Genomic DNA, 14,110 nt, shown 5'->3' with positions numbered 1-14,110 from the left:
GGGTGGAAAGGCCACTGCCTTCCCCTACATCGCAGCTGCAGTCTTCCTTGATGGCCTCCCACCCAAATATTGATGGCAGCTGACCCTACTGAGCCGCAGGCCACGCTGAGCTGTTCAGCCAGGCCCATAATGCCGAAGGCCGCTAGATTCACAGAAATGAGCTGGGACCAGGCAGAGCAGGTCAGGGGGGTCTGACCTGAGCAGTCCTGGAGGACTGTAGCTGCAGCCCTTTTCCACAAGGCAAACACGAAACACATGAGAGAGGCTGATAAAATCACGTAGGGGGTGGAGAGAACATTTCCTTCCTCTCCCAAAAGACCAGAACTCATGGGCATCCCATGAAGCTGGTGGGCAGGAGGTTCAGGGTGGACAACAGAAAACAGCACTTTACACAGAGAGCCATTAACAGGTGGAATTCACTGCCAGAGGATGTCGTGATGGCCACAGGAATTAACAGTGTTCACAAGAGATTAGACAGGGCTCTTCTAATGTTCTCATGAAGTCAATATCCTCTATACCCTGTTGTAGGCCCTCCAGAGGAACTGGTTGGCCACTGTGTGGGACAGGAGGCTCGACTAGAGGGACCCCTGGTCTGATCCAGCAGGGCTCTTCTGATGTTCTTATGAAATGCAATATTAAGGCAGTGAAGCCAAGCATTCTTGCTAATCAGAAGGGAAATAAAGGGCTTGAAATCTGCCCCACCCCACCCCATCCAAGTTACTGTGAAATGCACAATAATCCCTGGATGTTGGGGGTAGGATCACTTCGGCAATGCAAATTCAGAACACCAACCAGAAACAACTTTAGACAAATCTACGATGCTCAAAAGACGCTCAAGCACATTGGAGGAGAGAGCATTTTTGCTATTTCAGCGGAAGCATGAGTGCTGCCATCTGCCCACTGAAAGCAAGCGCACCCAGGCTACATGCGACATTAACAGCTTACTGGGGGTCTCCCGCGTAGCTGAGCTGGGCAGGCCGTATTCCAAAGTGGACTATAATGGGGAAGGTAATCACGTCAGGGTTGAACTGCTCGCGATCCAGCTGGTCGATGCGAACTGAGCTGGGTTTCTAGAGTTATGGAGAGAGGAGGGGGGAAAAGATTAGATGGTTAAAGCTCATTAACAGCAACCTTGGCTGGTTTGGGCCCTTCGTCGCTCCCACCCGGTGGAACGGCCTGCCTGAGCAACTCAGGACACCACCGGCTCTCCAGACCTCCCGCAAACCTTCCGCAAACTATGCAAAACCGAACTATTCCAGAGGGATTACCTGGGCAGGTAATAAGTCTGCACAGCACAGAAGAGTGTTACCAACTTGCCTGGCTTAACGGCCGTGGTCTAGGCAGCTGGGTTTAGCTTGCTGTAAGCAGGATGCGAATTCTGCAATTTCTGTACCGCTCACTGCGCTGTCGGGCTACCTGCGCTGCATTTTGGTTCTGTCTGGTAGCTCCAGATTTATAAAGTCCTAACGGGTGCGTTATTGAATGGCCCGTTTTCCATGATAGATTCAAGTGGGTAGCCGTGTTGGCCTGAAGCAGCACAACAAAATCAGAGTCCAGTGGCACCTTTAAGACCAACAAAGATTTATTCAACATGTGAGCTTTCGAGTGCATGCACTCGAAAGCTCACATGTTGAATAAATCTTTGTTGGTCTTAAAGGTGCTACTGGACTCTGATTTTGTTGTCCATTTTCCGTGATTAGACTTAACTCACTCTTGAATCCCCGTGAGAACAGCGGACTAGACGCAACATAAATACCTCCCTGGAAAAACTTTGCACCCCCTATGCGGAAAATGGTCGTGCCAAACCCATTCTGGCTGGGCTCCCTTAACACCTGTGTCCTGGAAGCCCTACTGGGGGAACCACCAGCGGCCTGGGGCCTGACCGCACCGCCCACCCTCTCCAATGCCGTCTCTGGCCTTGGCTATACCAGTACCATGCCAGGGCTGGTGACGATCATCCCTTTGCATTCCTCCGCGTACTTCTGCCACTCCAGCTCTTCCCACTGCAGCATGTTGGCAATCTCCTCTTCGGGGACCAGGGGTTTGTTGCATCGCAACAAGTACAGCAGGATCTGATGCATGGACAGCACCTCCTTCCCTCCGTCTGAAAAACAAAACCACGCATGCTGCTGCTGAGATATTTCCAAAGGAAGAGAAGTCACGAAGGGCTCAAGCACTAGAAATGTATTTTAAATAAAAAGAACCTCAGCAAATCAGCGAAAGCTCTTAGGGAGTCTTCCGTAACCATCCATACAAAAAACATTAAAAACATCTAACTGTGCAGACTACATAAACTTCACACAGCCAAGGACCTTCTTGTGGAGCAGTTCTGGTCCTTGCGTTTCTATGTTCACAAAACCTGCTGTTCCATTCAAAGAATAAAAGCTGTTTTCACATTAAGCTTGAACCTTCCACATTTACTGGTTGTTGTCATTTTTTATGAGAGTTATCTGCTGAGATAAAATGTGTAATTCTCAGAAAACATGCTATAATCTAAGTGTCATGACTCTTGCATGCTTAAAGAGATGCATAACAGAGCACAAGTGAATAATGCAACTCCATCCCCAATCCTTATGCACTAGCCAGTTTGGTGTAGTGGTTAGGAGTGCGGACTTCTAATCTGGCATGCCAGGTTCGATTCTGCGCTCCCCCACATGCAACCAGCTGGGTGACCTTGGGCTCGCCACGGCACTGATAAAACTGCTGACCGGGCAGTGATATCAGGGCTCTCTCAGCCTCACCCACCCCACAGGGTGTCTGTTGTGGGGAGAGGAATGGGAAGGCGACTGTAAGCCACTTTGAGCCTCCTTCGGGTAGGGAAAAGCGGCATATAAGAACCAACTCTTCTTCTTCATATACAACAGGAATCCTTCTGCCATTTTCTATGTGGAGGAAATTCTTCCATACAGAGAGGAATTTTGTCACAAGCGTCCATCCTTGCAAACGGACGTAGCCCAGTGCCTCCCAGAGAAACAATGCAAAGTCCAGCTTTCACACCAAAAGCAAGACTTACCTGGAAGAAACCTCACGAAACGTGGCATGAAATGAAATCGGGGGCATGAAGCATCATAGTTCTCGGATGAAGGACCTTTAATAAAGAAAATGAACAGCGATTTAAGCACAGACGAGGGGTTTACCCATTCCAGATTCCAAAGTGGCAGCCATGTTTATCAGCCAGAACCCAAACCACAAAGAGTCTTGTGGCACCTTGACAAATTTGCTCTGGCAATAACCTTTCGAGAGCAAGCGCCTTCTCACATATGCCAAACGTGAGTTTTGGAACATTAAATCTTTATGCCTCGAGAAAAGCATTGGTCTTAAAAGATGAAATTAAAGTTGCAGCACTTATTAAAACCCCAAAATGGATACTTATCCCCCATAAAGTGACCTTTGAGAAGTTTGTAAGATATCAGGCTTAAGGTGTTGGTTATCACCTTTAAGGCCATATGCGGTCTGATCCCAGTCTCTGAGAGACCGTCTCTGCACCTACACTCCTCAAAGAGCCTTGCGCTCTGCTACTTCCAACCTCCTGGTGGTCCCTGGCCCCAAGGAAGCTCGCTTGACCTCAACGAGGGCCAGAGTTTTCTCCGTTCTGGCCCCCACCTGGTGGAGGAGATCAGGGCCCTGACAGAACCTAAACAGTTCCACAGGGCCTGCAGAAGGGAGCTCCTCCACCAGGCATTTGGCTGAGGTCGACCCAAACCATCGCTTCCAACTGGCCTCCAAGCCCCCCCCCCTCCTACTACGACTGACACCAATCTGCCTAACCCACTGGGTCCCAGTATGACTTGAGCTGAGGCTCTTGCAATTCCATTTTCTAATGTTATTGTTATGATCATGTTAAGTTACTGTTGTTATAATGTTATTACTGTTATTACTGTTTTCTTTGAGAAGGAAGGACTCCCTGGAGAAGAGCCTAATGCTGGGAGCAATCGAGGGCAAAAGAAGAAGGGGACGACAGAGAATGAGGTGGCTGGATGGAGTCACTGAAGCAGTAGGTGCAAACTTAAATGGACTCTGGGGAATGGTAGAGGACAGGAAGGCCTTGAGGATCATTGTCCATGGGGTCACGATGGGTCGGACACGACTTCGCACCTAACAACAACAACTGTTTTCTTGTTCCCTGTAAACCGCCCTGAGCCTTCGGGGAGGGCGATATATAAAAGAATGAATGAATGAGTAAATAAATAAATCTTTGCATCTACATAAAACTGGAATCCTCAGGATAACGATTAGACAGCATCTACAGATCCTGGTTATTTCTCTGCCAGCGTTATCCTAGACATTTCTCAGCTCTTTTTGGATCACCCAACCAGGTGGTAAACCAGGAGGCTGGGTTTCATCCCAAGGGCGGGATACAGGTCTGGAATCCTAAAGGCCTCCAGACTGTCCTGGATTCCAGGAGAATTCATGACCTTCCACAGACAGCCCAATGTAGACAGTTGGAGCCATGCTCACCTTGGCTTTAAGTAGGCTGTGGACAGGCCGTGGACAGTGGCTCAGGGTGAATCTTCAGCCTTGAAATCAAAGCTTCTCTCAAAGCCTCAATGGAAAATATCATGTCCAGAGAGAGACCCAAGGAAGCCAAAGGAAGTATAAAGTCCCGGGCTGCTCCCAGCATGGGATCCTCAGCATGAACTTTGACCTCACCCAGAGCTATCAGTCTGGGAAGCTCTAGAGCCATTTCTGATGCATTTCTGCCACCTCCTTCAGGGACCTAGGCAGCTGCTAGGCAAGACAAATGCCTAGTCTATCCCAAGTCCCCAGGTAAGGAGCAATCAAGTCAACTGTTAGTTTACTGTTAATTAAATGTTACTCTATTATTTAATATGTCGTTCACTGCCCCGAGACAGTTAATCCGAGAGGGGTGGTATATTAATCGACCAATAACTATAACTGAATTTTTTTTTAAATGCTATAGTTTGCACTGAAATGCTGCAGAAATTCTCCAACAGGCATTTGCCTGAGACCTAGCACAGGTCCCCCCTCAGACATCCCCTCCATGGCCTGAACCAGTCTGACCTCTCTAGGGGCCTTAGCTAAGTTCTGTTCCTGTTATATTCCGTTCCTGTTATATCGGTTAAGATCACTGAAATTGTGTTATTTAGATCATTGTTGTTGTTGTATTGTTTATGTTATATATTAACTCGTTCCATGTATTCCCCCCCCCCCATGTTGTATGTAAACCGCCCTGAGCCATATGGAAGGACGGTATAGAAATCAAATAAATATATGAATGAATGAATGAATGAATGAATGAATGAATGAATGAATAAGATGGCCTACTGGAGGGCAGCAAATGCAGCCTTGGTCTGTATCAATAGAGACATCATGTTGAAATCAGAAGCTATCATAGTATGCTGCTTCAATCAGACCCCACCTGGAGTCCTCTATGCAGTCTTGGAGGCCTCACTTCAAAAAGGGCGTGGACAAAATTGAGAAGGTGCAGAGGAGAGTGATGAGGATGATCCAAGGCTTGGGGACCAAGCCCTAGGAGGAAAGGCTGAGGGACTTGGGGATGTTCAGCCTGGAGAAGAGGAGTTTTTGAACTGCCCTGAGTCAGGTGGCCCAGGCCAGCCTGATCTTGCCAGATCTCAGAAGCTATAAGAGAAAGAAAAAACCTATCCCAAGGCTACTGTAGATATTACTAAAATTATTACAGAAAAAATGAAGGGTTCTTCATTCTTATTTGTTTTATTCTCATATAGGATCCAACCAGAACCGTTTCCAGATATGTCCCGTTTTCAAATGGAAATTTGTCCTTTGAATGAAAATATCATGAATATCCAAATTGTGAAATTCAACCTCTATTGAATAATATAGCATATAGCATATATATCGGCCTCTGGCTCTTCAATATGGGGATGCTAGTAATACCAACTGCTCCCCATTTTGAAGAGCCAAAGGGTGTCTCTGTGTGTGTGAGAAAGAGAGACAGAGAGAGAGAGAGACAGAAAGGGGAGGCAGACAGAAACTATGATTAAGATTCTAGCCTCATGGCTGCAGAGATGAGCTTCAAAACATGGGAGAATTCTCAAAACATAATCCTGAGCTGACATAATCTGAACTGCAGGGTTGTACCTTTCAGAACTCTTCAATTTATTCCCCAGGGCTGATGCGGAATAAAACAGGACACACATACACACAAAAACAAAAAACCCACAATGCTAGTTGGTTGAACTTCAACCATTGTCAGAGGCCACAGATTTCAGCTTTTTGGGGAGCGCAATTTGGATCAGCCTTGTGAAGTTGCTCCTCAGAAGAGTTTCTTTTAAAATGCACAACAGCCCTGTCTGCTCTTTAAAAAACACACACAAAAGCCTTCCTTCCCATGCTACCATTTTAATTAAAATCTTTAGGTAAAAAAAAAAAGACGATGAAGAAAAAGAGAAGGCACTTAGAATCTGTCTTTCAGGTCGCACTGGGGAGGAAAAAATCAAGCAAAACCCCATTGTAATTAATTCAAAACTTGGTGTGAGGGAACACATTTGTCAACAACACAAAGGGAAGCGCACACAACAGAATCCTCAAATTCATCAGCCTCACAAAGGAAACGTTTGCTTAAACGAAGCCTTCAGAGACAAATCAAACTCCAGGAGAAAAACTATAGACCTCAGCACTACATTTATCTGAAGGGGGAAAAAAATCCTTGTTTTTGTCAGAGTCTGAAGATGGAGGAGGGGGGCACATGTTTTGTACATTTTTATTGTGCCACAATCCAAAGGAACATTTCCACCTCAGGTGAAAGTTTGCCTCCTGTGACTGGTTACACACAGTTTATTGACTGGTTACAGTTTATTGCATTGTACATTTCTGCCTGCGAACACCATGGTGGGTAACGCTTCTGCCTGGCACCGTACCGACTCATTGCGCACCCCTTATGGGCTATGATCACACTGACTGAAGTCTCCCCCCCGCCCTTCAAAGCCAACAGACAAAGGGATGTGGCAGGTGGTTCTGAAGCAAAATAATCATCATCTGTTCCACATAATATATTTCTGGTAAGGCCTTGGAGGAGGAGCGTGTCTCATGGCTTAAGTGCCAGTCAGAACTTAACACCCACTCACGGCGGCTGTCCCGCCCCTGTGTGGCTCCTCCTCCAATCGGTTCACCAGTCTGTCCAGCAGCCAGCCACAACTGCCGCAGCACTGGCTGATTCAGGCGGAAATGGCCGCTTCGGACGCAGAAGCAGCCATCCCTAGTTGTGTGTGTTGTGTCTCCTACATTCTCCTACATCCTTTGCCAAAATAAATGGGAAAGAGATATGTACATCTCCAAATATGAGGGGCATGCACAGCGAAGTACAGCTTCTCTGCGGCATGTCCGCTAATCGCTTACCTTTTCCATGCAGAGTGTCAATGCTTAAGACAGGCACCCCATGTTTGCTACAAGCCTCTCCCCACACCAAATTCTGTCACTTTCCCCCTCATAGCTTAAGCTACTTATCCAAGGCCTATAAAGGAGTTGGTTCTTTCACACACATTTCAAGACAAGAATCTCACTTTCTTACAATAGGAGCCACAAAAAGCTTTTTGGGGAAGGACAGAATATAAAGGCCAACTTTCCACTGTGTCTAGCATCAGCGCAACACTCTAGAGTTAGAACAACAGTTGGAAAAAAACTCTTACCCAAATATCTATTTGATACCCTCTTTAGTGCCACTTTCTTTCAAAAATATTATATATGTAATAATAATAATAATAATAATAATAATAATAATAATAATAATAATAATAATAATATACAAGGAGGATCATTAGAAGTTAACTTTACTTGGGGAACCCTCTGGGGAGGAATATCTTGTCTGTGATATAATCTGAAATGTATTTATCTATAACTTCTTTCTATTTGTGTATGTTTTCCTTATTTCTGAAAATTAAAAAAATAATATAGATAAGTAAATGGGGAAAAGATCTGGGGAAATTATTTCTTGCTAAATGTGGAGGTGCATATTAGGGTATGGGTTTAGGTCTATGGTGCCCTCACAATTTAAAGAAAACTTCTTGGACATTTTATATCAATGGGATCTCTCTCCATACAAATTTGAAAACGTCTATCGGCACTTGCCAAAGCGGATGTGGTGAGCCTGGTTTTCGAGCTAAAAAGTATTGGCAATCCTGCCTTGATCCTGCCTTGGATTTGATCTTTCTTTAACAACTGAAGCTCTTCTGTTCAATTATATATCAAAGGTTCACAATTACCTGTGTTCTACTGTTCTATATCTTATTGCAGCCCACCAGAATTGTACTTGCAAGGCACTGGAAAAGAGGCTACTGTTCCAACAGTTGAAAAATGCGTACCAAAAGGTTTAGAGGCCTAACAACTGATTAGATGGCTGGCATTAAAGAATGGGAACTATGTGCAGCAGATAGAGCCATGTTATATTATCTTGAGCATCAGCTTGGTGTAGTGGTTACAATCGGCAGCCTCTAAACTGGAGAACCGGGTTTGATTTCCCACTCCTCCACATGCAGCCAGCTGGGTGACCTTGGGCCAATCACAGTCCTGCTAGAGCTGTTCTCACAAAGCAGTTCTGTCAGAGCTCTCTCAGCCCCACCTACCTGACAGGGTGCCTGTTTTGGAGAGCGGGAGGGAATTTTATTGTTAATCTGCTGTGGGGTATTTGATCGTGAACTGCTCTGAGACTCCTTTGGGTGATAAAAAGTGGGAATACACAAAACTCTTTAGTAGGGTCATTATTTTGTATATTTTTGCATCATTTATTCTTGGTTATAAATTTTGCTTTTTTATAACAACCAGAAATAAAATATGGGTAATGTAATAATAAACTAATAACATAAACAGACATTCAATTAGACAGTTACCTATAAGATTCCAGTCGTATAGTTCTAGAATATCTTTGAACAGATAAGAAGAGAACAATTCCAGCCCTCTAACGCAAAAATTCTGGAAAACAAAAGAAAGCCAATGTAATGTCACTGACCACACTACCCACAAATAAGCAACATCCCAAGAGCTTAACAATGTTCATTCCTAGGACAGTAGCCACTTCCAGTTCTAAAAGAGAACACGTTTCTAGTTCTCATGCCTGTCAAGGGAAGCTGGGAACCAGGAGTTGGACCAGAACCAATGGATTGAAATCAATTCAAAAGAAAATTTAGCTAAACATTCGGAAGAAGTTCCCGACAGTTAGAGCGGTTCCTCAGAGGAACAAGCTTCCTCGGGTGGGGGTTTGGAAGTTTTTAAGCAGAGGCTAGATAGCCATCGGCCAGAAATGCTGATTCTGTTAACTTAGACAGATTGTGAGTGGGTGAAGAAGGGATTGTGTGTCCATGCTTGACTCTTGCGACCCTTTCTTGCATGGCCAGGGAAATGCTGATTGCCACGTTGGGATCAGAAAGCGAGTTTCTTCCAGGTTGGGGATTCGGGTGGGGCAGAGGGCATCATCTAGGCATGGAGTTGGGGTCACTGTGGGTGGGCAGGTAGTTGTGAATTTCCTGCATTTTGCAAGGGGTTGGATATGATGACCCTGGAGGTCCTTTCTTACTCTATGACTATGAACTGGGGCTCAAGAATGTTTTGCTCTTCCCTGTGAGCGCCTCGTGAACATGCAAATGCTCAAACCAGTGACGAAGACATGAGCTACTAGGGCAGGGTTAGTCAAACTGCGGCCCTCCAGATGTCCATGGACTACAATTCCCATGAGCCCCTGTACTAGGGCACTGTTCCCTGAGCAGAGATAGCCGCAGCAGTAAGGGTGCCCCTCAGGCCCACTCTAAAGCAAAACCACATCCAAAGCTCACAGCAATTCAGCACATCCGGGGGGGGGGGGGCTGTAGCTCCTTCGCACTCCAGGTTCATTCCTCAAAGAAAGATATCAACTAACAGGTAATATGAAAGACCTCCACGCCCTCTTTATGCCACAGTGGGGAAGGCGAGCCTTGATAGGCCAACCGCTCGACTCAAGTCTGAGGCAGCTTCATGCGCATCACGAAGACATAGCCTCACGACACACCGAAAGCCAGACTGGAGGTAAAAATTATGAGCGCAGGAGTGCGCTGTAAGTTATAGTATGCCAGAAAGCCTTTCACCAGAATAAGCCGGAGGAATGATATGTGTGGCAAAAGAGGCCCTCTCTCATAATTCTCCGAGTCTGGCTTGTCCCAGCTAAAAGCTGATAAATTGCCCTGGGGGCTTTAACAAGGCACTCCCCCCAGACAGGAATCAGTAAATCACAAATTGGGGATTATTCTCCTTTAGAACAAGGAGGGGGGAAAAAATCATTAAAGAATCTATGCACTGGTCTGGAATGAAATTATTCCAATTAAACTGCAGATTCTCCAACCAGATGCGTTAGGACTAAAATACAAAACAGTGTAAGAAGAAGAAGAGTTGGTTTTTATACCAACTTTTCACTACCTTAAAGGGGTTCCAAAGTGGCTTACAAAAGTGCCTTTCCCTTCTTCTCCACGCAACTGACACCCTGTGAGGTAGGTGAGGCTGAGAGAGCTCTAAGAGAACTGCTCTGTGAGAACAGCTCTAAGAGGACTGTGACTAGCCCAAGGGCGCCCAGCTGGCTGCGTGTGGAGGAGTGCGGAATCAAACCCAGCTATGAACCACTACACCAAGCTGCCTATCAGTGATTACAGACGTCTGTGCCTGTAAGACTTCTCCTTTTATACACAGTCACTTTCTAAGGAGACACACGGATGCTGATACACAGTAAAAATGCTTAAGGGGCTGCAGGCCAGAGTCCATTGAGAAAGGAGGCGGTTGGTGCCAGGGCACTGGATATAGAAGGAAAAATCTCATACTATATGAGACCATTGGCCCCCTAGGCCAGCAATCCCCGTCTGTTTTGAGCCTGTGGAGACTTTTGGATTCCTGACAGTGGGGGCAGCCACAAAATGGCTGCCACAGAAGGTGGCGCCAACCACAAAATGGCTGCCACAGAAGGTGGCGCCAACCACAAAATGGCGGCTGTAGGAAAGCCCAAGTGCGAGGGAGAAAGCGGGTGATTTTATGAAACTACTTCAGGAAAGAAGAACAAGGCAATGATCGTTTCTTCTAATTGGCAGGAATTCTCCCAAGGGGCCGGGACTGGATATTTCATAGCAAATACAAGATTCCCCACTGAAGGATTGTGCTTAATGCTCTAAATGGGGATGAGGCAACAAATGGGGGGGGGGGGGGGTTTGACTTTTCCCCAGCCACCACATATTCTCCTATTTGCCCAAGAAACACAACTAGGAATCTGGGAGGAAGTGGGGAAGGAAGTGAGATGGAAATGAACAGTATGGTGGGGAGAAATAGTGGCTACAAACCCTCCCACTAGCACCCAGTCCTCTGGTGACCCTTACTTCTTCAGGGAGGTTCAAGTGGGTAGCCGTGTTGGTCTGAAGCAGCAGAACAGATTTTGAATTCAGGGGCACCTTTAAGACCAACTAAGCGTTATTCAAGGGTTGAGCTTTCGTGTGCACGTCCTTCATCCCTTGAATAAAACTTGGCTGGTCTTAAAAGGTGCCCCTGGACTCAAAAACTGTTCTTTTTCAGGGAGAAGTTAACTTGTGGAATTCATTGTCATGGCCCATAGTTCAGCGGGCTTTAAAAGGAGACACAACAGATTTATGGAGACCAGAACCATCGATGGCTCTTCTCCAACGCCCCCATGGAACCACCAATGCTCTGAGAAGCAGTGAATGGAGGGAGGCCTTCTGCTCTGTTTGTGGGCCTTCCAAAGCCATCTGGTTGGCTGCTGGGTAGGACAAGAGGCTGGACTATTAATTTGCGCTTAAAAGGGCTTTTCTGACAAACTGGAGCATGTCCAGAGGAGAACAACAAAGATGGTGAGGGGTTTGGAGACCAAGATATATGAAGAAAGGATGGGGGAGCTTGGTCTGTTTAGCCTGGAGAGGAGACGACTGAGAGGGGATCTGATAACCATCTTCAAGTATTTAAAAGGCTTCCATGTAGAGCAGGAGTAGTCCACCTGTGGTCCTCCAGATGTTCATGGACTACAATTCCCATGAGCCCCTGCCAACGTTTGCTGGGAATTGTAGTCCATGAACATCTGGAAGACCACAGGTGGACTACCCCTGATGTAGAGGATGGAGCAGAGTTGCTCTCTTTTGCCCCCGAGGGATGGACCAGAACCAATGGGATGAAATTGATTCAAAAGAAATTCCGTCTAAACATCCGGAAGAAGTTCCTGACAGTTAGAGCAGATTCTCAGTGGAACAGGCTTCCTCGGGAGGTGGTGGGTTCTCCATCTCTGGAAATTTTTAAACAGAGGCTGGATAGCCATCTGACGGAGAGGCTGATTCTGTGAAGGGTCAAGGGGGTGGCTGGTTACGGTGGATGAGCAAGTGGGTTGTGAGTATCCTGCATAGTGCAGGGGGTTGGACTAGATGACCCAGGAGGTCCCTTCCAACTCTGTGATCCTATGATTCTATGACAAGAACAACACCCAGCAGCCCACTTGAGCGGTCCAGCAGGAGCCTCCGGTCCTGCTCCAGTCCAGCCAAGAGAAATCTTGCCTCTCCTTCCCACCTCAGCCCTTTGTACAGGGCAGTGGACATGGGGAACGGAGTAGTGAGGAATACAAAGAGAACCTGGCTGCAGAACCAAGCCAGTCTCTGTGCTTTTCTGGAGGGGGAAGCAACATCCTCCTGTCAGCCATTTTGTTCCCTACAGACACTTAGATATCAAACACAAGCATGGGAAAGCCGTGGGTCAGAGGCCTATTAGTTAAGAACTGGGGCAGAGGAGGCTGGGAGACTACTTTGGAGGAACTGACCTCTGTGCAACAGCTGAGTGATGCTGAAGCCCATTAAACAAAACGAATACTGCTCTGGATCCAGTGCAAATTCTACGCGAGGATCCCTGATCTCCCTGGCTCTCCCCTCCCTAGTAAGCAGCAGTGGTCATTTTCAAAAAAGGTTGGTGACCCCTGAGCTTTGTGGTGTATTTTCTCCCACTGTCCCTCCAAGGAAAACTGCGTAGCACCCGTGTTTCTTCATTCCCATCTTCATCCCTCCAACAACCTTGCAAGGTATGCTCAGTAGCGAGAAAGTGGTCCGCCCAAATTCATCTAGCAACCTTCCATAGCAGTGAGCCTTTGAACTATTAGAATATGCAAGATCTGCACAACTGAGCAGAATATAATGGCTGTCCTGCAGAGTAGCGATCCCCAACCTGTGGGCTGCGGACCACATGTGGTCCGTCGACTAATTGGAGGTGGGCCCCAAAGGATGCCTCCCCCCCCGGCCCCTTACTTCATCCCCCCCCCCAGCCCTTTACAACACACTTCGGGTGTCATTGTCTCCCATCACTCCCAGATGGGACTATCTCGTTGCAGAGAAACAAGCTCAGGGTTCCCATTGATTTGTCATTGTCCTTATGTTCATTGTTGTGGCGTGTCTGTATCTTATTTTGAAGGGATGTTTAAACATTACCATAGCAATCAGAGAGCGTTAGGGCAGTGGTTGAAAGTAGAGGAGTAAACTACCCCCCCCCATCGGGCCTCAGTAAAAGGCGTTGAGTGGTCCCCGGCGTTGAGTGGTCCCCGATGATAAAAAGGTTGGGGACTACTGCTGCAGAGGGCAGACGTACATTTAGCAAAGATAGGATAGGGATCGTCTGATGATTTTTTAATTATCTCCTCCAGTGTCCTGATTGGCTCACCAGAGACAGCCTGCTTCCTGAGCACACTTCCTCCCTGCTTGCCCCCAGTACAGCAGCTGAACAGCAGAGTGACTGCAGACAACAGTTAATAGTCAGTTAGGTCTCTCTCCTCTCCTCTTCCTATACAAAGTAGATACTCTTCATAAATAAAAACTATTTTGTTCTTTAAGCAGTTTGGTGTGTCACGCTTTTAACATATTCAAACTCTGCCAACACAAACCTGGGTCTCCCAATTTCTAGTCTTGGCTCAGCAAGTACTGCAGAATTAGCAAGCAACAGAAGTGGGAATTAGCAAGGAGCTAAAATGCTTGGCCAGCTCTTACAAAGGCTTTTTTTTTTCCTATTGGCATTCCAGGACAGGACACGTTTTAATCACAGATGCTCACCCAGCCACACAAGATGGGCAGACTTATGCACAGGCGACAATCTAAAATTATTCTGGACGCCTCACCAAGCAAACAGATGT

General features: G+C 46.6%; 1 protein-coding gene across 2 annotated transcripts in view; it reads right to left on the bottom strand.

Moving 5' to 3' along the window:
* The window catches only part of DROSHA (drosha ribonuclease III), a 108,050-nt gene that overhangs the window by 74,741 nt on the left and 19,199 nt on the right, over positions 1 to 14,110 (bottom strand). For both annotated transcript variants that reach the window (XM_077353447.1, XM_077353445.1), the window contains exons 11-14: positions 8,826 to 8,907; positions 3,014 to 3,088; positions 1,935 to 2,104; positions 946 to 1,070 (exon numbers count right to left, since the gene is read on the bottom strand). In XM_077353447.1, the coding sequence (XP_077209562.1) occupies positions 946 to 1,070; positions 1,935 to 2,104; positions 3,014 to 3,088; positions 8,826 to 8,907 (452 nt within the window). The remainder of the gene's footprint in view (positions 1 to 945; positions 1,071 to 1,934; positions 2,105 to 3,013; positions 3,089 to 8,825; positions 8,908 to 14,110) is intronic.

This window comes from Paroedura picta, chromosome 9 (genome assembly GCF_049243985.1).
Source record: "Paroedura picta isolate Pp20150507F chromosome 9, Ppicta_v3.0, whole genome shotgun sequence".
NCBI classification, from domain to species: Eukaryota; Metazoa; Chordata; class Lepidosauria; order Squamata; family Gekkonidae; genus Paroedura; species Paroedura picta.
Note: the sequence above shows the minus strand (reverse complement) of the source record. Positions and strands in the feature narration are given on the sequence as shown.